Source organism: Macaca nemestrina, chromosome 6 (genome assembly GCF_043159975.1).
Source record: "Macaca nemestrina isolate mMacNem1 chromosome 6, mMacNem.hap1, whole genome shotgun sequence".
NCBI classification, from domain to species: Eukaryota; Metazoa; Chordata; class Mammalia; order Primates; family Cercopithecidae; genus Macaca; species Macaca nemestrina.
This window is the reverse complement of record NC_092130.1, coordinates 30,421,721-30,445,393: the sequence shown is the minus strand read 5'-3', so window position 1 is coordinate 30,445,393 and position 23,673 is coordinate 30,421,721. Positions and strand designations below refer to the sequence as shown.

At 46.8% G+C, this 23,673-nt stretch overlaps 2 protein-coding genes across 6 annotated transcripts in view; one reads left to right on the top strand and one right to left on the bottom strand.

The window, feature by feature from the left end:
* Positions 1–23,673, top strand: part of LOC105466880 (PPARG coactivator 1 beta) — a 139,277-nt gene that overhangs the window by 114,602 nt on the left and 1,002 nt on the right. For 3 of the 5 annotated variants that reach the window (XM_011716028.3, XM_011716029.3, XM_011716025.3), the window contains 2 exons: positions 1,249–1,403; positions 2,873–8,189. In XM_011716028.3, the coding sequence (XP_011714330.2) occupies positions 1,249–1,403; positions 2,873–2,973 (256 nt within the window). In that variant the 3' untranslated portion in view covers positions 2,974–8,189. Of the gene's footprint in view, positions 1–1,248; positions 1,404–2,872; positions 8,190–12,833; positions 15,492–23,673 lie in introns of those variants that run through there. The other 2 variants (XM_011716026.3, XM_011716027.3) reach the window with 2 other exon arrangements.
* Positions 16,408–23,673, bottom strand: part of LOC105466882 (phosphodiesterase 6A) — a 54,763-nt gene continuing 47,497 nt past the window's right edge. The window contains exons 14-17 of the mRNA XM_011716031.2: positions 23,401–23,475; positions 21,844–21,927; positions 18,714–18,861; positions 16,408–16,570 (exon numbers count right to left, since the gene is read on the bottom strand). Of these exons, the coding sequence (XP_011714333.2) occupies positions 16,494–16,570; positions 18,714–18,861; positions 21,844–21,927; positions 23,401–23,475 (384 nt within the window). The 3' untranslated portion in view covers positions 16,408–16,493. The remainder of the gene's footprint in view (positions 16,571–18,713; positions 18,862–21,843; positions 21,928–23,400; positions 23,476–23,673) is intronic.

Below are 23,673 nucleotides of genomic sequence, written 5' to 3'. Positions count from 1 at the left end.
AAACCCTGTCTCTACTAAAACTACAAAACAATTACCCGGGCTTGGTGGCACATGCCTGTAATCTCAGCTACTCGGGCGGCTGAGGCATGAGAATCGCTTGAACCCGGGAGGCAGAGGTTACAGTGAGCTGGGATTGCGACCACTGCATTCCAGCCTGGGCGACAGAGTGAGACTGTCTCAAAAAATAAATAAATAGAGAAAGAGGCAGAAGGGTTCAAACTTGGCGCTGGTTCAGAGAGGTGTCAGGAAACATGATTCACGTAAATGTTTATTAGGCACCCACTATTTGTAAGCCTGTGCTAATAGTTGGTGAATGCCACTTTGCCTCTGCCTTGAAGAGTTTACGTAGCAGATGATATGTCAGTCGGGACTCTCTGTTGTTCATGGAAGTGAAAAGTTGGAATAGAACTGACTTTTGGTCCTTCTCAGGCAGACTTTTCTCCTGGTCGCAAAGTGGCTGCCTGTAGCTTTAAGCTACCCCCCAGCAACTTAGAGACCCCTGGGGAGGTAGGAGTCACTACATGACTCCAGCAAAGACCTGAGATGGGTTCTTTGGGGTGCAGCCTTGAGTAAACAGGCTTATCCTTGAACAAACCATGGTATCCAGGAAGGGCCATTGTCATGTGGTTTGCCCTGGCACCCTGAGCCTGGTTGACCACACATGCTGTTGTCTGAGGAAGGGGAGTGGAAGCTGAACAGGCAGGCATCATAGATGTCTACCATGAAGGGCAAGATGTGTGCAGAAGCGGAGGTGAAAGCCAAGAGGGCAGCCAAGGAATTGGTGACTGAGGCTGGATTTGAAGGAGGCAGAAAGAGGTGCAGTAGTATAGGGAGATGGGAATAACAGGAGAAACATACAGGGCTGTTACGAGCATCAGCTTTAATGTCAGAGGCCTGGGTTTGAATCCCTGCTCTGCCACTTGCTTTTGGGTACATTACTGAACTCCACAGAAGCTGTTTCCTCATCTGCAAGGTGGAGATAACAACAGTACCCACCTCACAGGCTCATCTGAGGAGCGTCCGAGGCAAGGTGTGGTGGCCAACATCTGGCAGACATTCAGTGTATTAGCTACTTTCATTATTACCACATTGCAGAAGTCAGCCTGGTGGTCACGTCGTCTCTATCTAGGGGGCCATGATGCGAGTATTGAATCACTGTGGCAGTCTGTTCCTCATCTAGTAATGACTGGTCTCACAGTGTCCACCCAGCCAGCCGAATAACATACTCTCCTTCTCCTCTCCCCACAGAGGCAAGAAGTACGGCTTCATTACCTACCGGTGTTCTGAGCACGCGGCCCTCTCTCTGAGGAACGGCGCTGCCCTGAGGAAGCGCAACGAGCCCTCCTTCCACCTGAGCTACGGTGGGCTCCGGCACTTCTGCTGGCCCAGATACACTGACTACGGTAAGCCCCCGAGACCCAGCCATAGTCTAGTAAGACTCAAAGCTTGAGAGGAAGTGCCTTTCTTGAACAAAAGCCAGAGCTAAAGCCCCCTGTGGACATAGCTTCCATCCCCACACCCCAGTGTGCTGCTTGGTGTAACACTGCAGCCCCTTTGCCTGAAGGCTACCATCTTGTTTTTCTTCTGGCCTCTGGTCCACCTTGTCTTGTCCTGTGACTGCTACCAAAGAGAATCCAACCTCCCATGGCCTCTAAGAAGATTCAGTCGTGTGCACAGCCAGCTGGCAGAACCGTGGCTGCGGTCTCCTTGACTTCACAGGGCCAGCTGCTACCCTGTCCCCTTCAGGGGCATTCCGTGGTGACCCCAGACAAGGCAGCAGCCACCTGGGGACAAGATGATGAAGAAGGACAAGGAAGTACAATGTATGAAAGAATTACTTGGCCAGGCTCAGTGGCTCATGCCTGTAATCCCAGCACCTTGGGAGGCTGAGGCAAAAGGATCACTTGAGCCCAGGAGTTCAAGACCAGCTTGGGCAATATAGTGAAATCCCGTCTCTACAAAAAATACAAAAATTAGCCAGGCATGGTGGCTTGTGCCTATAGTCCCAGCTACTCAGGAGGCAGAGGTGGGAGGATCACCTGAACCCAAGAGGTCGAGGCTGTAGTGAGCCATGATGGCACTACTGCATTCCAGCCTGGGTGACAGAGCAAGACCCTATCTCAAAAGGAAAGAAAAAAAAAAAAAAAAAAACACTTATTGGAGAGAACCCAATGCAGCCTTGATGGTACAGGACTGAGTGTCAGTGGCCTGGCTGGGTGCCGGGCCAGGCGGCACTGCAATTGGCTACATATCCATTTATGGGAATTACTTTCCCAATCTATTAAAAAATTCTAGTGTTGGCCGGGCGTGGTGGCTCACGCCTGTAATCCCAGCACTTTGGGAGGCTGAGGCAGGCAGATCATGAGGTCAAGAGATGGAGACCATCATGGCCAACATGGTGAAACCCCGTCTCTACTAAAAATACAAAAAGTAGCTGGGTGTGGTGACGCGCCGTCTGTAGTCCCAGTGACTTGGGAGGCCGAGGCAGGAGAATTGCTTGAACCTGAGAGGCAGAGGTTGCAGTGAGCTGAGATCACACCCCTGCACTCCAGCCTCAGCAACAGAGCAAGACCGCGTCTCCAAAAGAAAAAAAAAAGTATTATAGTGTTGTCAGCTCTCCCTTATGTGGCACTGTAGCAGGTTACTAGTGGACGAGAAGCTGTTGGGGGAAGTAGAGTTGTAGGGTGTTGGAGCTAGAAAGGCTCCGGAGTGCTCTAGTTTGGACCTCCAGGTCTCTAGATAGGACAGCCAAGGCCTTGGGCTGCAGCCACTCCACGGTGCCCACTCAAAGTGGCAGATTTTTCAACCATCCAGTCTTTGTAAGTTGCTCACTGCCTTCCCCTCTTCCCTGCCTCCTCACCCCCATGCCCAGATTCCAATTCAGAAGAGGCCCTTCCTCCGTCAGGGAAAAGCAAGTACGAAGCCATGGATTTTGACAGCTTACTGAAAGAGGCCCAGCAGAGCCTGCATTGATAACAGCCTTAACCCTCGAGGAATACCTCAATACCTCAGACAAGGCCCTTCCAATATGTTTACGTTTTCAAAGAAATCAAGTATATGAGGAGAGAGCGAGCGAGCGTGAGAGAACACCCGTGAGAGAGACTTGAAACTGCTGTCCTTTTAAAAAAAAAAAAAAAATCAATGTTTACATTGAACAAAGCTGCTTCTGTCCGTGAGTTTCCATGGTGTTGACGTTCCACTGCCACATTAGTGTCCTCGCTTCCAACGGGTTGTCCTGGGTGCACCTCGAAATGCGGGTCAGTCACCCATCGCCCCTTCCTTCCCGACTGACTTCCTCTCGTAGACTTGCAGCTGTGTTCACCATAACATTTCTTGTCTGTAGTGTGTGATGATGAAATTGTTACTTGTGAATAGAATCAGGATTATAAACTTCATTTTTAATTGAAAAAAAAAAGTATATCCTTAAAATAATGTATTTATGGCTCAGATGTACTGTGCCTGGGATTATTGTATTGCTTCCTTGATTTTTTAACTATGCACTGTCATGAGGTGTTTGCCACTGAGCTGCTCTGCTCCCCTTGCCAGATTGCCCTGGAGGTGCTGGGTGGCCGCTAGGCTGGTCTGCAGGAAAGTGCGGCCTGCCGTTTCCAGGCCGTATCTGCCAAGCCCTGCCTTGTCTCTTACTGAGCAAGTTTGGCTCAAATTATAAGAGCCCCCATCTTGTGCCCAGCTCACGCTTCAAGTGTGTGTCCATCCATTTGTACTCAGACCCTTGAGTATCTTGTAAGGAAGGCAGGGTGAGCTGCATCATTCCTGTTTTCCAGGGGAGACTGGCAGCTCCCCAACAGGCGAAATGACTGTGGGAGTTCTGGTTGCCAGTGAGGAGGCAGAGCGGTGACCCAGACCAGACTTTCTGATTCTTGGTCCCATGCGTCCGTAGTAGCTGGGGTAAAGACACAGTTTCAGGGACTGGTAGAGGTGAGTTTGGCTAAATTGGGCACCAGGCTGGAAGCCTAAGGGCTCATTTTAGGGGTTACGTTAACTGTTGATTCACCAGCATCAGGTGAATTCAAGCCCCGGCATGTGTCTTGGGTGCACCATCAGCTTTGATCCTGAGTGGTCCTGCGGTTTGCCTGCGTCTGTGGACACAGTGTCAGAACTTTGGTGACACCCCTGGCAGCGGTACAGACAGGTGGTCTGGGAGCAGTCATCTTTTTTGGGCCAGCCACCAGCCCATCCTACTCCCTCAGGTAGCCCTTCGTCTTTACCTTGTCCTTGTCTGTAAAGTTGTTTTGGTGGCTGGGGCAGGGGAGCCAGGAGGAGGGAGTGAAGGTTGGAAATAGATAGGACAATCTCCTAGCTTCCCTCCAACTGAGAAAACACTCCAATTGGGCTTTGCTTTAAACTTTGTGTTCTTAAGTGATGTCAAAGCCATTTCCAGCTTAATGTTCTGTGGGTACCTTGGGGGCCATTCATGCAGGGAGCATGTCCAGGCAGGGTGTGAGTATATTGTTTCTGATTTCTTTCATACATCAGGGTTCCTTGGGAAATCTTTATAATTTTTTTTTAAAGTCCTGCTGCTTTAAAAGTTTGAAAGTGGCTCATTAAACTAAACAGGCTAATGTAATTTGTTGCTTATGCAAAGCCTAGTCTGTTGAGAATTTACTTTTTTAAAGATTATCAAATACCTCAGTAGGTAAAATGAGCCCATGATCTTCCACTGGGTGGTGAGCATACTCCCAGCCCATGGATAAGGCTGGAAGAGACAGGCTTTAGTAGGGATAGGGAATTTGAACTGTTGCGTGTCGCAGCAGTTGACCCCTCTGGACTCCAATTTCCTTTCCTGTGAAATGAACTGATTAGACACGTTTCAACATTGTTAGCTTCTGCTGAGGCAGTGTCTAGCCCAAGATGGCAAATACATAGCTCATGTGCCTCTACTCCCACCTCCTTGACTGATACAGACATAACTAATCAATTGCACCACTCAGGTTCCTTGAGCCTGGATGCGCTGTAAGAATCCTGAAATCAGTGCTCTGGTAAGTCATTACTAATTGATTAGGGTTCAGTCTATTTGACATCTTGGGCTAATCTTTGGAAGGTTTTCAACGATCACACAGAACCATATGCTGGCTGGGTTTCATGCTGGCCTACCCTGTCTGTGATGTTCCGTTCCATGAGAGAAAACTCCCCTAATGCTATTCCGCGGCACAAAACTCCCAATACTATTTTGACACACACATCCCCTTGCGGAAGGTGCAGGGGGCAGTAGACGAATAACAGACAGGAACATATTTGGGGAAGGCAGGGCTTAGGAAGATGGACCAAAAAAGGGACTTCCCACAGCACAGACCTGATCATTCTGATTTCCTTTTTAGCTATTCACTGCCTAGCACATAGTAGGCACACAATAAATGATTATGGAATGGGATAGAATTTAGATCTTTCTGCTGCCTCCACTAAGTAAGTCCTGATTTGCATCAAGGAGAGAACTGAGATAGGAAAGAACACTAGATTCCAAATCTGGAGAGTTGGGTAAGTGCAGATTCTACCGAGAATTTCCTTTGTAACTTTGATAAGTCCCTTCTACTCCCTGGCACCCCAGTGTGCTGAAAGGAGTTGGGCTGTGGATGATCTCTAAGCCCCTCCTATTTGCTTCTTCCTTGATTGCATTTGGTCAAAGGGTGGGCCTTGGGCTGGTGATACTTTAGAGTAAAGAAATGGAGAGTTTTAGCAAAGGACGAGTGTGTCCCTCCCTGCTTTGGGGTCAGCTGAAGCTGTCCTTTCATGTCAGATTAATCTAGGACACTTGAAGTTAGCTTAGACGTTGGCGCTTGAGCAGAGACCTGAGCGTGGCATTGGGACATGACATGCCTAAAGTCAGGGCTAGGGAACGCCAACTGCCAAGGGCATCAAGTAGTCTCTACTTGCCATCCTGTACATAAAACGCTACAAATTCTAAAATTTACCAACCCTGCAGACAACCTCTATCCCGAAGGACTCATTCGGTGCTGTGTATTATTTAGGGCAACTCCAAGGTCTATTCAGAAAAACGAGTGAACCTTGGTCTCTTTCCCACCAAACTGAGGAGTAACCCAGAGGGAGCAGCTGCCATTGGCAACCATCTCGTTGTAGCTCTGTCCTAGTGTTTGCTCTTGATGATGTTTACATGTAATCGCCATAAAGCTTGCTGTAGACTGTGTCGATAGCCGCCCGCACAGGGCAGATCGTACTGTCTGTTTCTGTGCCGTGCTGGTGTTTTCCAAAAATGTCTGATCCAACCACTAAGTGGAATTCTTCCATCTCCTTCCTCAGTCTGTACAAGGCTGAATCAGAATCCCCGTTCTCGGGGGCTCTGGTTACCGAAGGAAAATGCATCAAAGAGGTAAAGAATATGAGTGGATGGAGTGCAGCTAAGGCCCTCACCCCCTGCTCCGTCACAACTTGCCCCCTCAACCAAAAAGCTGCTTTGACTCAAAAAGCACCCATAAGGTATCTGCATCTGCCTTGAAATCTTGCAGCATGGAGTGTCATATATACTCAGGAGAGAGGCAGGGCTTTGCGGGCAGGAGAAGGAAGGGAGGAATGCTCTGAGCTGCAAAGACCCAGTACTCAAGTTCTGACATGGGAAGAGATGCCGTGAGACGTCTTTTGTTGCCTAAAGCCTGTTCCTGTTGGTTTTTGAGAGTGATTTCTCCTAGACATGTGCAGTAGGCCCACTGGGGCTGCTGTGCGGTGGTGAGTAGAAGGGCAGGGAAGGCATGGACAGCCTGGGCCTTCTGCATGGACAGCTCAGTCCATGGCCCATCCTAGGTATAGAGTTCAGTTAATCCCAGTTGAGCCTGCAGCTTGAGAGATGGCTCATCCCAACTGTGAAGCACCAGCCCCACAGGATGTATTGATCTGACTCACTGATGTCAAAACTGCAGTATTTTTTTAGCATTTGAGATTTAGCAGCTGCCTTCAGTTTGGGGTTACCCATATCCCAGCATCAGATATGATTAAGGAAAGAAATTGGATGTACAATAGTAAAGAAAGTGAATGTAATGGCTTCACTGGCCAAAGAAGAGGGACCCTGTCATCCCTTACCGGTGGGGCAGAAGAAAACTAGTGCATGTGCAATATGTCAAAGCTAGTCCCCCAGTCCCTGAGGTGTTTTTACATACAGATGGGCTCCAGGTCTGCTTGTCAAGTTTGGAGGTACAGGGTAAATGAAGGAAGAGCTTCAGAATTGGAAACCCACATGTATGGATGTGTCCTTGGCCCAGAACCACCATGGGATGGGTGAAGCCCTGGGAGCCGGCTACAGGATGCCCAGGAAGTAGGCAAATGCTGACTTTGCATTAACCAAATAAAAGCACTTTGAGAAAACCCCAACACTTCGGCCTGGCTCCGTGTTTCTACCTGGAAAATATGAGTCTCCTTTGGCTGTATGAGGTGCTCTTCTAGAGACTGGGACAGGGAATTCAGGAATGGGGCTGCTGTCAGGTAGGAGAGAGCAGCAGGAGAGCCAGTGCTGTCAGCAGCAGGAGCTGTCAGCAGCAGGAGAGCCAGTGCTGGGGCCAACCCTTTGCTGGCCTTTTGTTGGAAGCCCTCGAAACAGGGAACCATGGATTTAGATCTTGGTACCTACCTTTACAGAAAGATGAAAACAGCGCAGCTGAGTGAAATGGGTTTGTAGAGTAAGTTACTTAACTATAAGCCATCTCAGAATCAGAAACGCCAGTGTTTCTTACTTGCTGTGTGACCTTGGGCCCCTGTGTCCTCATCTACCAAACGAGAATGTTGAATATGAGCATTAAAGTCCCTTTCACCTCTGAGAGGCTCAGATCCCCAGCCAGGAGCAATGGGAATCCATCACTCCTCCTTGAAACTGATTCCATTCTCTGACTTGACCCAGCTCCTGTTCAGGGTGAGGTTCTCTACAAGAACCAACCAGCGGTAGGTTCAGTCCCACTGTGTCCTGGCTGAGTTGCCTTATCCAAGGAGACCAGCTCCCCGGGACAGATCTAAGCCATAATTTCTAGTGGGGACAGTAAGGAATTAAACCCCCAACTTGACTAGGTAATGATGTCAAATCTCATATTAACCTTGTCTTTGTTCCCACTGGACAGCTGTTAATCCGAATGTTGTGACCACTCGGCTGTTTCTGTCTTGTTCGCAGACAATACTAGCAATACACTTGTTTTTTTTGTTTTTTTTTTTTTGTTTTTTTTTTTAAAGAAAAACAGCTTAGGCACTTTTCACACATTTCTTTCAAATGATTGTAAAACATATGGGGCAACAGGAGGCATTGATCACGCTGCATATGTTTAGGACAGCTTTTGTTTTTTGTTTCTGTAATGGTATAGCAGCAGTGACTGAGGCTTCGTGATTCGTGGGGACAGCTTTTCAGATACTCCATTTCATCAGTATGCTTTGCACATCCGAAAGGAGGACAAAAATCCAACTGCCCGAATTTGGGGCTTGGAAAATAGGTTTTATAGGTGGTCGGTCCCTGGGCTGTGCAACAACTCCTCAAAGAGGGGTTTATATAGCTGGAACCCCCCTGTGCTGTATTTTTGGTCAAAGGAGTCTCCAAGGCGGCTTATAAAAGCTTCCTTTTTCACTTGACCACCCTTGCTCATTGGTTCCTTGTGAAGGGGATTGGTCAGTTTCCACCTCAGCACTTTGCCTTATCTACATGTGGTCGCCATCTAGTGGCCAAAGGTTGTCTCCACCAGCTACCCAGATAGAAGGCAAATCCTTTCAGCCACCCTGCTGTCCATCGTGAACTTTGGGAATGAAATATAATGGCATGAACGAACCACCTTTGTGTTCAGAGATCAGTGCAACACTAGGGTCAGAAGACTCCAGAAGCAGAAGCAGCCACTTAGCAGACTCTCACGCAGAACTGAGAAATGCACTAGCTGTCCTGTGGGCAGAAGAGACAGGAGTGGACCAGGAGAGGTCCAGGTGCCCGGGAGGGGTTTACTGTAACTGCAATACTGGCAGCCCAGCTGCCGACCTTGTTAAGTAAACCTTTGCTGGGTGGTCTGAATTATGCCCTCAAGGCAAGATAAGAAGTTGGGTGTAAGGATTCTTTGGGGGGCCTGGCCATGACCTTTGATATGGTCCACCAAATAGCCAAATAGGTTTTTTTGTTCAATTTTTTGTTTTTGTATTTTGTATTTTTAAAATCTTGTCAAATGTTTTTGTGTTAGGAATAAAAAGTCATAAACTATTCCCAACTTTGTTTCTTGAGGGATGTTCTGATTCTGACAGAAACAGGTTGGAAATCTCGAGGGGAGCTTGGACAAGGTGGTATATGCAGCAGGGGAGTAGACTGCTTGGATTTCCAAATGGTTTCTGGGGAAGATGACCATCCAGAAGTCCAGCTTAGTGCAGTCTGCTCTGGAATTCACACCCACCCCCTCACCTCCTTGTGCCATGTTGTTAGCATTGGCTTGGAGCATCTGCCTCTTCCAGAGGCAGCTGCTAATGTTGAAACCAACATGAGCCCTCTCCCCAACCCCAGGTTTCTAAAGAAGGTGTCTTTAGCCAGCCTTAATCAACTGGGTAAGGTGGTCCCTATGGTCCTTTCCAGCATTTCCAAATCTTGGACTCAAATTCTTTTCTCTTGGTGTGACCACGCAGCCTAGAGAATTCTAAGCAATAGGAGCCAGGGCTTTCCCTGACTCTGCGACAGGGTCAAACCAAGGAATGGCTAAACCTGTGAGGTTTTGTCATCCCCAGGGGTACTACTGTAGGGGGCATTATTTATTAGGAAGCTTAACAAGGTAACTACAGCCTGAGTGCGTGAGTGTGAGGCTGTGTTTGTGGTGGGTATGTGTGTGTATCTGCACACATACACACGTCTGTGCCTGTGTGTGTTTGTGTGTGTGTGTGTGTGTGTGTGTGTGTGGAATTACATTGATGCATTTATTGAGAAAGGTGCAAGAATTTCACCTACACAGAGGGACACATCTGCTTTGTTATTTATAATAGAAAGCTAAATTTTAATTTTTTAAAGGACACTGCTAATGATTGAGAATCAAGTTTTTAGTTTTGCTATTTTTTTTAATTGGTAGAGGATTTTTATATATTTTTTCCATTTTGTTGGGTTGTGTCCTTATTTATAGAAATCCTTTGTCTGTGAGAGGCAAGGAGGAAACCTTCTTGGCTTTTAATTACTGTGGTTGTCATCGTCCCTACTTTCTTTCTGGTGTGATTTCTCTGTCTTACCTTCTAAATGAGAAAATGTTTTCCTGTATTTGTACATTGTCAGATTCTATAGTTTCCTAGATAATTTAACCAAATTGCTCTATGTATTATTCTGTGAGTATAAAGTTCTATTTTAATGTCTGTAAATACTTCAGAACTGGCTTCTTTTCTCAAACTCCCACTGTGGGGTTATTGTTTACATCACAGAAACTGTAGAATCTCTATGCTCATGTACTGTAAATAGTGAAGTGATCTGCTTATAAATAAACTTAACAAATACACTATGGAGATTAAAAACAAAATACCACCCACAGCTTTGCCCATGTGTGTCTTTCCTTATTGGTCCTGGGAGCTCATTGAGGGACACTCTGACCACTAAATGGGGAAGAGATTTCAGTTTTCAGCGTCACCTTCTCAGATAAGACCCCGGATGATGTCTGTCCCCCACTTCACCACACTTTTCCTTCACGGCATTTTTCACGGTTCATAATATCCATTCGTGCTGGGCACAGGGGCTGAGGTAGGGGATCACTTGAGCCCAGGAGTTCAAGGCCAGCCCAGGCAACATAGTGAGACCCCCATCTCTGAAAAAGTAAAGTAAATAAAATATAATAAATAAATAAAATAACCATTCAGACTCATCTCACATAACAGCTGTTCCATGAATGACTTTTTGCCCTGACTTTTATAAAGCTATACCACTTTCTGAACAAAGACTTCCTTGTTTTGGTATATCAACTTTTTCACATAAGCACATTGAATAAGTGCACTGTAGGAGATATTTTGGCATTATGGTTCCAGGCAAAACACTCATCAGTTTGTAATTACAAAATGGTTTCTGGTCAGAGGATCTCATAGAGAGCAGGCCTGCATTGTGTGCGGTAATTGAGTGAACTCAGAACATTTTCCTTTGTGTACTTCCAGCAAGTAGGATGAGGAAGTGGCATCTTCCAAGACTCTCGGTCGCGTGCCTGTGTGTTATTTCCTCACGTCTCAAAGGGGTTAGCCTGTATTTTTCCCTAAAGCTGTTTTTTGTGCTTTAACTTATTTTTAAATGCAAGATACCCATGAGCCCCAAAGGGTTGAAACATTGGCAAGAGAATTATACATAAATAAGAACAGTCTGGGCGCGGTGGCTCACATCTGTAATCCCAGCACTTTGGGAGGCCGAGGCGGGTGGATCACCTGAGGTCAGGAGTTCAAGACCAGCCTGGCCAACATGGTGAAACCCCGTATCTACTAAAAATACAAAAATTAGCGGGGCGTGGTGGCGGGCGCCTGTAATCCCAGCTGCTTAGGAGGCTGAGGCAGGAGAATTGCTTGAACCTGGGAGGCAGAGGGTGCAGTAAGCCAAGGTTGTGCCACTGCATTCCAGCCTGGGCAACAGAGCAAGACTCCGTTTCAAAATAAATAAATAAAATAAACAAGAACAGGTGCAATGCATGATTACATTTTATGTTATGTGCAAACTATTTTCCGGTTGCTATTTATTACATAAACTCATACAAACTCATACATATATTCTCCTTGTTCAGGTGATTTATTTTCCCATGCCATGGAAATTGTTTGGATTTCTTTGATTGCAAGGGAACACATCATGATTTTTTTCCCATTAAAATTAATAGGAATGTTTCTACTTAGGGGCAGAGCTCTCTGGTGTGATGAGAGTATGTGTGTGATTGAGGGCTCAGTACCTGTTGCCCATCTGTTGTAGATGGTAAGCTTCAGGAGAACAGGCCTGCTGTTCCATGCACTGCAGGGCAGTGGCCCCATCAATCAGGAATTCCTGAGTGGATCCTACCCATAGTACAAGGAATAGGATGGCAGATGCAGAGCCTCAAGACCTGCCTTTGGGACCCATCTCTGCCACTTCTGTATTGTGTGAATTGGGTAAACCACCTCTTTGGTCCCTGGCTTTCCCAAATATGAAACAATTTGCTTAGCTGAACTCAAAGGTCCTTTATTTTCTTAACGTTCTTTAAAAACAACAACAACAAGAAAACCTGATTTGCAGAAGTAGTATGGTGCAAGGAAAATGCTTATAAGCTGGGGTTCTGGTGTCAATCTGCATGGCACTTTTTGTTTGTTTGTTTGTTTGTTTGTTTGAGATGGAGTCTTGCTCTTGTTGCCCAGCTGGAGTGCAATGGTGAAATCTCGGCTCACTGGAACCTCTGCCTCCTGGATTCAAGTGATTCTCCTGCCTCAGCCTCCCAAGTAGCTGGGATTAGGCACCTGCCACCACACTCAGCTAATTTTTGTATTTTGAGTAGAGATGGTTTCACCATGTTGGCCAGACTGGTCTTGAACTCCTGACCTTAGGTGATCCATCCACCTCGGCCTCCCAAAGTGCTGGTATTACAGGCGTGAGCCACCACGCCTGGCCTAAGCTGCTTAGCTTTGAATCTTGGCTCCACCATTTACCAGCTGGGTGTCCTTGGGTAGGTTTTCTAATCTCTCTGTCTGCTCCTCACCATGTGATAAATGGAGCTAGTAACAGTTTCTCCCTTGGAGTATTGTTATTAGGATGAAATTAGATCGTGCACAGTACCTAGGACATGGTAAGTACTTAATCAACGTCAACTGTGATCCTTATTGCGCTCAGTCTCATTTGGTGCTAACCATAGTCCTCTGAGAGAGGCACCGCAAGGATCTTGACCTTTTTTTGACAGATTGGGAAGGCTGGAAGTGGAGCAGAAGGAACCTGCCGAAGGGACTCAGAAACGTGGCAGCAGAGTCAGGACCAGCAACATCAATGCCTTCGTGTTCCTGAGTGACACTTATTTCTCCTTGCTACTCTGCCATGTAACCACCACATGTGACATTCTTAGGACAGGCCTCTGCTTAAAGACCACTGCTCTCAGAGTGTGCATTGCAGCAGAGCAGAACATCTAGTTTGGGAGTTTAAAGATGCAAGTTCCAGACCCAGCTCTCTATTGACATCATGACCTGCAAATAGGAGCAGGGCTCATGCGTCAGGGGCCCAGATTGATCTGCTCTGGAGGCCACCAGGATGTGGATGCCCTGTACACTGTGTTCTCTGTGACCTTGGGCATCTCCTGGAGGGAAGCCAGGGAACTGTACTAGGAACTTGGCCCAGCCCCATCTCTCACTGGCCTTCAATTTCCTTGTGTGTCTAAAAAGAGAGATTACAGTAGATCAGTGGTTTACAGTTTGGGAAAACCATGTGCCTCCCTCTCCTCAAAGCAACTGTTTTAATATATTAGTTTCTGCATAACATTCAGTGTGGAAGGAAGAAAAGTTCTAGAGCTAATGTCCATTTATTAGAATGAGACAGGAATGTGTTACATGCGGCCACAAAGAAACAAACAGATAAATACAGGATGTGGGGAAACTGACTCAATTTCTGCAAGTTGGTGGCAATGGAAAAAAGGAAGGAGCACTTCATAGATTAAAAGAGACTTCAGAAACTTAACCATAGCTATGTGAGGTGATGGATCTATTAATTAGCTTAATTATGGCAATCATTTCACAATGTATATCAAAACATCGCAGTGTGTACCTTAAATATGTGTAAGTTTTATTTGCTAACTATATCTCCATAAAGCTGATGGGGGAGAACAACAGAGAATTTAAAAAATGAGGATTTGGACAAGCATAACAGAAACTGACTTGCAAATTTTTAGCATGTTATTGTCCTTTTCAAATTCTGGTTTATTTGTGCTGTTTTCAACATCAGTTACTATGGTGCGAATGCTGATCAGGCCAGTGGCATTCTGCTAGGTATTGCAGACTTGCCAGAACATACTTAGATTTGGTTTAAAAGAAATAAGTCCTGACCAGGTGCAGTGGCTCATGCCTATAATCCCAACACTTTGGGAGGCTGAGGCAAGAGGATTGCTTGGGGTCAGGAGTTTGAGGCCAGCCTGGGCAACAGAATGAGACCCCATGTCGACAAAAATAGGTTTTTAAAAATTAGCAGGGCGGCGTAAACCCGGGAGGCGAAGCTTGCAGTGAGCTGAGATTCGGCCACTGCACTCCAGCCTGGGCGACAGAGCAAGACTCTGTCTCAAAAAAAAAAAAAAAAAAATTAGCAGGGCATGGTGGTACATGCCTGTGGTCGCCACTGCTTGGTAAGCTAAGATGGGAGGATTGTTTGAGCCCAGGCGGTTGGGGCTCCAGTGAGCTATGATCATACCACTGCACTCCAGCCTGGGCGATAGAGTGAGACCTCGTCATGAAAGACAGAGAGAGAGAGAAATTTAGTTTAGTTTAGTTTAGTTTAGTTTTGTTTTGTTTTGTTTAGTTTGAGACAGAGTCTTGCTCTTGTCACCCAGGCTGGAGTGCAATGGCGTGATCTCAGCTCACTGCAGCCTCTGCCTCCCCGGTGCAAGCGATTCTCCTGCCTCAGCCTCCTGAGTAGCTGGGATTACAGGCTCGCATCACCACACCTAGCTAATATTTGTATTTTTAGCAGAGATGGGGTTTCACCATGTTGGCCAGGCTGGTCTTGAACTCCTGACTTCAGGTGATCCACCCGCCTTGGCCTCCCAAAGTGCTAGAATTACAGGTGTGAGCCACCGCGCCCGGCCCACATATATCTTTTTAAACCAACAGAATGCCTGTTAACTTAAGAAATAGAAGTTCTGAAATTGAGAATAATTTGTCTTAATTTATACTCTGTGAAATCAATGAAAAATCCAAGAATAAAAAGTACATCTTTTTTCTAAAAACCAACAAAAAGAAAACTAAATTCAATGTGTGAAATTGTTTGGATCAGATTCAGGCAAGCCAGCCACTAAAAACATTCATGAGAATGAAGGAAGGTTGATTAAGGGCTGGCATCACAAGTTGGGTGTCCCAGAAAACAGACTCTAAAATGGACTTAGTCTGCAGGATGCTTATTAAGCAGTGCCCTGGGAACCGATGCTTGGGGAAGGGAAGGAGATAGGAGTGGGCAGAAGGAGAAGTCGAGTTGTGATGTGAGCCCAGCGACAGCCTTAGTGGACCCCACGAGGAGTCCTGGAGCTGGAACAGCCCTGCACAATTATCCTGTGCTCAGCCAAGATGGCCAGGCCTCTCCACTTGGCATGGGTCAGTCATTGGGTGTAGGCCACCCTGGCAAAGGCTGCAGTAACCCCTGATGGGGCTGATACTGAGGGTGGTCTGTCAACAGCACTCAAAGCTGGTGGGGTCCCAAGTCCTTTGCTGAAGCTTGGGGTCTGTGCAGCCCATCAAAGCATACATCACAGCTGGGTATTAGGCAGGCATCGGTTGCATGGGCCAGTGATGCGGCTATGTTAGAAAACATCCTTATTTCTTTAAAGATGACTTAGTAGAGATGTGAAATGATAAGTTTGGGATTTGCCTTTTTTTTTTTTTTTTTTTTGAGTCAGAGTCTCGCTCGGTCACCCAAGCTGGAGTGCAGTAGCATGATCGCAGCTCACTGCAACCTCCGCCTTCTGGGCTCACGGGATCTTCTCACCTCTGCCTCCTGAGTAGCTGAGACTACAAGTGAGCGCCACCACACCTGGCTAATTTTTGTATTTTTTGTAGAGACAGGGTTTTGCCATTTTACCCAGGCTGGTCTCAAACTCCTGGGCTCACGCAATCTGCCTGCCTCAGCCTCCTGAAGTGCTGGGATTACAGGTGCGGGCCACCACGCCTAGCCAGGATTTGCCATTAAACACTTCAGGTAAGAAAAAAAATTGAAAAGGAAACATAAAAAGGACAGATGAAATACATGTAGCAAAATCTTGATACTGGAATCTGGGTGATGGGTATGTGGGGATTCAATGTACAATTCTCTACTTTTGAAAATGCTTGAGAATTTTTACAATACATTAAATGAAAGTATAAGAACAAAAATGATTCTAAGCAAGCCAGTGCATCTGGCATTAATTAAATGTTTAATTAATGTCTATGAAAGCTAGAATACTGGTTTTAGCTCAATAGGCAGTTCTCAAGACTAAAAGAATGTTTAAAAACCACTGGATAAGGTATAAGCCAAGCTTGTTCAACCCATGGCCTGTGGGCCACAGGCGGCCCAGGATGGCTTTCAGTGCAGCCCAACACAAATTCATAAACTTTCTTCAAACGTTATGAGATTTTTTGTGTGTGTGATTTTTTTTTTTTTTTAATTTCAGCAGCTATCATTAGTGTTAGTGTATTTTATGCACAACCCAAGACAATTCTTCTCCCAATGTGGCCCAGGGAAGCCAAAAGATTGAACACTCCTGGAAGCGAAATTCTGTATCAGTTTTGAAATCCTATGACTCTTTTACTTCTCAGGGTGGGTGGTCTTCCACTGGCTTGAGTCACGTCTTCCCAGGAAAGGGTGGTGCCGTCCAGCCAGCAGATCCTCGGTGGTGTTACTGGATGCAGCAGGACTTGGATGTAGTTGCACCCCCTGGGCTGGGGTTTCCCCCCAGCTGATTTCCTGCGGCTGCTGCAATGAAACAGGAAAAAGAACACACCAGGTGACAAGAGGCTGCCGTGGGCTTCCCCTTTGACCTAATTTGGACCAAGAGTTGCAAACTCAAAAGCTTTCAGCGACCAACAGATGCAGAAGGCAAACCAGGTGTGAGGAGAATCACAGAAACTGAGAACTTTTCTCTAAGAAAAATAGCAGCACGAGGATGATGACAAGTGAGAACCAGTACTTGGCACAAGCGTCTGGGAGACCTGGGGAGTGGTGAACACTGACAAACTAGAGACAACCTCTGTCTCATCCAAAGGGGGCAATTGTCACTCAGGTTCAGCCAATTGTTGTCATGTAAAAATGATAGACTGGTGTGGCCAGATCTTACCCTTTTACTCTTTTAGAAAGAAAAGCTGAGCCAGGCACAGTGGCTCACGCCTGTAATCCCAAGACTTCAGGAAGCTAAGGCAGGAGAATCACTTGAGCCCAGGAGTTGGAGGTCAACCTGGGCAACATAGCAAGACCTGGTTTCTACAAAAAAAAAAAAAAATATATTGGCCGGGCATGGTTGCATACACCTGAAGTCCCAGCTGCTAGGGAAGCTGAGGTGGGAGGATCGCTTGAGGCCAGGAATTTGAGGCTGCAGTGAACTATGATCACACCACTGCACTCTAGCCTGGGCAACAAAGCAAGACTCTATCTCCAAAAAAGAAAGAAGGAAAGGCTGTAAATCTGGATTTTTTTAATCTTAAATATTCCAATTTTAAAATGTGGCCAAAAAAATCACATTTAAAAAAATGTTGCTACTGATTCTCTAGCTATAAGGAAAAAAAGGAGAAAAAAATGTAAGCCAAATCTGTATTTTTTTATCTGAAGGCCACAAATTTGCACTGACCTACTACTTGCCCAAAAGACAATTTGTACAAATTAGAAAAATGCACTTATTTCCCAGGATATCTCACTGCCATTTTTCTGGAAAATCAAAATAGCTATACACATCTGTGATGTACAGGATGCTCCCTGGAGTTGTGCACAGCATAAACTGCAAAACTCTAAGTGGCCCCTACGTTTGCAGCTGCCCATTTAGAATCAACCCACACTGCTCAGAGCAGAGCTGAGGCCCTGATATTTTCCATGTGTAAGAGCCATGGGTGAAGAGGGATGGGTGTGCGAAGGAGGGCAGTCAGGGTGAGGCAGGGACGAGATGCCATGTCCTGTGAGGAAACAGATCACACAACCAGTAAAAGAAATGACTTGGGGGAGGGGCAGTGCTGTCAGTAGTAAAGAGTTAGAACAAACAAATCCCATTTGATTCTGAAGGCAGAACCATGACCGCTAAGTGGAAGCTTCAACAAGGAGAACAATTTGAGTTCAAGGTAGACCTTTCTAATAGTGGTACTGAATAAGGATGTCATATAAGGTAGTGAGGCCTCTGTCACTGGTGGTATGCAAGCATAAACTCATGATGGTACAGATAGGACTCAAACATCAGACAGAAGGCTGGAAATAGGGCCTCAAATTCCTTCCAAGGCCGGATGCAGTGGCTCATGCCTGTAATCCCATCACTTTGGGAGGGCGAGGCAGGTGGATCACCTGAGGTCAGGAGTTTAAGACCAGCCTGGCCAATATGGTGAAACCCCATCTCTACTAAAAATACAGAAATTAGCCAGGCGTGGTGCTGGGTGCCTGTAATCCCAGCTACTCACGAAGCTGAGGCGGAAAAATTCCTTGAACCTGGGAGGTGGAGGTTGCAGTGAGTGGAGATTGTGCCACTGCTCTCTAGCCTGGGCGACAGAGTGAGACTCCGGCTCAAAAAAATAATAATAAAAATAAAATTCCTTCCAACCAAGAATTATATATCTTCTCCTTTGCCCCAGGGTAGGGACATAAGTCCACAGCCCAAAAATCAGAGTCTGTGCTATGTTGCTTGAGGGGGCACTTGCTGGGAGGCCTGGAGCTTTCCTCAGCCTCAATCTTGGGGACCAGGCTCTGCCTCTTACTGTGTGACTTGGTCTCTTCCAGCCTCGGTGCTCTCACACACAGAATGGGGACAATACTGGCCATCAGGAGGCCTGAATGAGACTCCGTGTATGAGGCTCTGAGGCCAGAAGCAGACACCGAGTGCCCAGGGAGTGGGTGGTGGGAGTCCCTGCTTCCCGCTTCCACAAACCTGGCTTGGCTGACTGCTGTTTCTGCTTCTCCTCCTCCTGCACCTTCATCTTGGCGTCATACTCGTCAGCAAGCGCCTTCCACTCTTTGCGATTGTTGGTGATCCCGTCCAACATTGGGGTGATCTCCTTGTGGAAACGGGAGAATTCCTGGAAGACAGAGTATGTGCCTCTGGCACAAGAGCCAGGCCCCAGGGTCGGGGCTCAAGCGGGTGGCACAGCTGGAAATGTCCAACACTGGAATGAGCTGCTTCAGGGTAGCAGGCCTCCCGCCACCACGCTGATGCCGCGGGGCCTCCCGTCACCACGCTGATGCCGCGGGGCCTCCCGTCACTATGCTGATACTGCAGGACCTCTGGTCCATACCAGCCTGTGCTCCTCCTGTGGCACCCCTGTCCTTCAGGATGAAGTGAAAACCCCTAACTCCATGACCCAGTGTCCTCCTGCCCCTGACCATCTTGCATTCTCCAAGCAATCCAAATCTCTTAGTTCCTAGAGTGTGTCCTCCATTCTGTGAGCCTCACACAAGCTGCTCTTTTTTTTTTTTTCTTTCCAAGATAGGGCCTCACTGTTGTCCAGGCTGGAGTGCAATGACACAATCACAGCTCACTGCAGCCTCAAACTCCTGGGCTCAAGCCATCCTCCCACCCCAGCCTCCCAAGTAGCTGGGACTAGAGGCGCCTGCCACCACACACAGGTAATTTTTTATTTTTGTAGACACAGGGTCTCCCTATGTTGCCCAGGCTGGTCTCAAACTCCTGGCCTCAAGTGATCCTCCTGCCTTGGCTTCTCAAAGTGCTGGGATTACAGGCGTGAGCTACCATGCTCAACCCAAGCTGTTCACTTTGCTGGAACACTCTAACCTCCCCTTTTCTTCCTTGCGGCCTCCAATTACATATCACTTTCTCCAAGAAGCCTCTTCTGGCCCCCTAGGTAAATGGAGTCCCCCATTGGAAGCTCCCAAAGCCCTCTCTTACCACACCTTGCTTCCTTGTCATGACTCCCTTTGCTTGTCTCCCTGAAAGGCTGAGAACCTGGAGAGGGCAGGGATATTGGCTGCCTTGTTGCCTGGGGTGGCCCTGGCCTAGCACAAGGTATGGGACCCAAGGATACTCAGTAAATACTTTCTGAGTGAAATGGGATGTTGAGAAGATAAATCTTTTTTTTTTTTTTTTTTTTTTTTGAGACTGAGTTTCACTCTGTTGATCAGGCTGTAGTTCAGTGGCGCAATCTTGGCTCACTGCACCCTCTGCCTCCTGGGTTCAAGTGATTCTCCTGCCTCAGCCTCCCAAGTAGCTGGGATTACAGGCATGCGCCACCACACCCAGCTAATTTTTTTTTTTTTTTTTTTTTTTTTTGGTATTTAGTAGAGATGGGGTTTCACCATGTTGGTCAGGCTGGTCTTGAACTCCTGACCTCAAATGATCCCCCTGCCTTGGCCTCCCAAAGTGCTGGGATTATAGGCATGAGCCACCGAGAAGATGATTCTTAAAGGCTCTTACAGCTCTTTGAGCACGGCACATTACAGTTTATGAAGCCATTTATCTCCTCTGGTCCTCAAATTCCTGTGAGGTAGGAAAATAACATTCATCACTTCTACATCTTCAGGTAAGGAAATTGAGATGCAGATTGATGGAGTGGATTTGCCCAATGTAAGAACAGCAAATCCAGGGCCCACTGCGAAATGCCAGCCAGAGCCAACTGTTCGGAGATGCCTGGGTTCTGGTCCAGGCTCTGCCACAAACTTTGTGACCTTGGGTGGGTCACTACCAGAGCTCACCTTCAGCCATGAAATCAGGATAGTAATAATACCTACCCCACAGTGTGATTTTGATAACGTACATAAAGCACTTAGCTCCGTCTCCCTTATTTAATAATATTCCTGATGATTAAAACTCATTCCCTCAGCCGGGCACCATGGCTCACACCTGTAATCCCAGCACTTTGGGAGGCTGAGGTGGGTGGATTGCTTGAGGCCAGGAGTTTGAGACCGGCCTGGCCAACAAGGCAAAACCCCGTCTCTACTAAAAATACAAAAATTAGCCGGGTGTGATGGCACGTGCCTGTAGTCCCAGCTGCTTGGGAGGCTGAGGCAGGAGAATTGCTTGAACCCAGGAGGTAGAGGTTGCAGTGAGGTAGAGATTGCAGTGAGTGAGACCACTGCACTCCAACCTGGGTGACAGAGTGAGACTCTGTCTCAAAAAAAAAAAAATTAGCTGGATGTGGTGGTGTGCACCTGTGGTCCCAGCTACTCAGAAGACTGAGGTGGGAGGATCATTTGGGCCTGGGAGGTCAAGGCTGCTGTAAGCCGTGATGGTGCCACTGCACTCCAGCCTGGGTGACAGAGGGAGACCCTGTCTCAAAAAAAAAAAAAAAAAAAAAAAAAAGCCAGCAAAACACACATGTCCTCAATGAAAAAAAAGAAATATTACTGATGATGGTGGCAGGCACCAGCCACTGTGCCCTGTGGGTTAGAGCACCCCAGTTATTCTGAGTTATATCTCAGATGCTCTTGTTGCCTTTTAGAAAATTTGACTTCTTCCTAGCAGAAGGGCTGCACTCACACAGCATAAAGAGATCTGGACTAAATCCTGCCTTATGGCTGAGTCCAGTGACACTGGCACTGTCATTTTGCATCTCTGACTTCTGTCTTCTCATGTGTAACATGGCCAAAATAAAAATTAAAAGTGAGAGGTGGATGGTGGCACAGATAACAGAAAGTTGGGAGCAGTGGGTTTCTCAAGGAGACTAACTTTGAACAAGAGCTCAAAGAGAAAATCCAGATTATCTTTTCACAATTACTTTTGGCCTATAATGTTTCCACCAGCTAGGGAAGTTAGAAGGACATATGTCTGCTGTGTTTCCCCTTCCTCTCTCTGAATCTATGCTTAGTCATTTGCCCCACAGCTATGTATTAAGCAACTAGGATGTGCCCCAGGCTGGAGTCTAGAGCTGCAATCACATAAGATCCACAGAGCTGTCCTGAGAATCAAATGCCCCATTAGAGATGAGAAGCGCTTTGTAAAGTATCACCCACTGGTCACCTGCTAGGGCTTATTATTCCCGATGTTGTCTGGAAATCCCAGGTTTATCAAATACATGTTTTTGAGTGTGAGGAAGCCAAGGGCCTACCTTGTAGACGAAGGTGCAAACAAAGTCAATGAAGCCGACTTGAAGCTTAGGGAGTTCATCTGCTTTGTTTCTGTCCATCATGGGCTGTCATAGGGGAGAAAGAGTTAACTGCACTGGACAGTAAGAGAAACCCACCCTATCTATGAAGCATTCTTACTAAAATCAAACTGTAAACTCATCATGTTTCCCGACCTGATGAGCATTTTGCAGGAGATAGGAGAATAGAGAAACATGTTAAAGAACACCATGAGGGTGCAACCACCGAAATCCAGAATGTGGGAAACTGCACAAAAACAAGACCCACTGTCTTCAGCAAATAAATGGCATACCAGAAAAAGGCCAGAGGGTGGGAGGGGTGGCAGGGCCTGCTACAGATTAAAAGAGACTTAAGAGACATTAAAACCAGAGGCAGTATGCTCCTTGATTAGATCCTGATCTGAACAAATCAACTGAACTCTGTTTCTTAATCAAGAAAAATGAACAGAAATTGGGGATTAGATGATACTGAGTATATGAATTTTGTGATTGTTAATGGTATTGTGGTTGTGTTTATGGTTTGTCCATATTACACTCCTGTCTCATAGAGATATGTGCCAAAGTATTTATGGAAGAGATTATAGAGTCTGAGATTTACTTTAAAATACTGCAACCAAAAGCAAAAAAATGCACTGGATGGAATAGATACAACAAGAATGGCAGACTGCTACAAATTGTTGGCTGTGGCTGATGGGCACTAGAATTCACTGACTATTCTCATTATATTTGAAAATATTACAGAGAGAGAGAGAGAGAGAGAGAGAGAACGACAAAGCCCATGGGGCCCTTCACGTGTTCCTTCACGACAGGACCTGCTCCTCCCAGCCTTCCACTCTCCCTCGGCTCCTAAGCCTGCCGTGGTGGCCCCTGCATCCTTAGCACACTCTCACAGGTTTAGCCTATCCAGATGTCAATGGTTTGTCCCCAAAATGTCTCTCTCTTTAACCCATCCTTTGCAAACCCTGCTCTGCTTCCCAGCTTTGCCTTCAGGGACTTCAGGGAAACTTTGGTTGCTCTTCCCATCTCCCCATCTCTCCATCTCCATGGAAAGCTGGCTGACTGTCTCAGCCAAGTTAACTTTCAATGTTGATAGGTGCACAGCTTGCTCACTCTGTGCTGTTAGATTAGGGTCAGGGGAGGCGGATGGACTTCTAGACCTGTGGAATTGAAAGGGCAATCTAAGTGTTGGAGTCCGCTTGCCAAGCTCTGCAGTTGAGTGAGCTAAGGACACATTTCCCAAACTTTAGGAGGGCTTACTAGTTAGAGCACTCATTGCAGAGCCCCACCCGCAGAGCTTCTGGTTGGGTACACCTAGGGTGAGGCTTGTGAATATACATCCCTAACATGTTCTCAAGCAATGAGGTTGACAGTGGCCTGGAGACCACATTTTGAGAACCACTGCACTAGGAAAAGGTCATCTTTGTGGTAAAGTCACACATCTCTCCATCATGGCAAGGTCACATCTAGGTCAGGATGGAGCACACACGCCTAACATCAGGCTGACATCCGCTATCTACTCACAATGGGATTCTGTTGCAGTACCATGCGCTCCAGGTCACCTTGTTCCCAGAATTCGGCAGCCACCAGCAGAGCTACCTGCAACAGACAGACCCTCACACACACAGAGTCAAATCCCCAGCCCAATCCCCTACCCCTGCTTCCACCCCACTTGCAATTCCAACTCAACCAAAAGGTTAAACCCTGCCACCCTCGCTTTGCTGTCATCACTGGAGAGACGTAAAGTGATTCCCATGTCTTGGTAAGGGAGGATGGAACACAGGTGAGCTGGTTCTG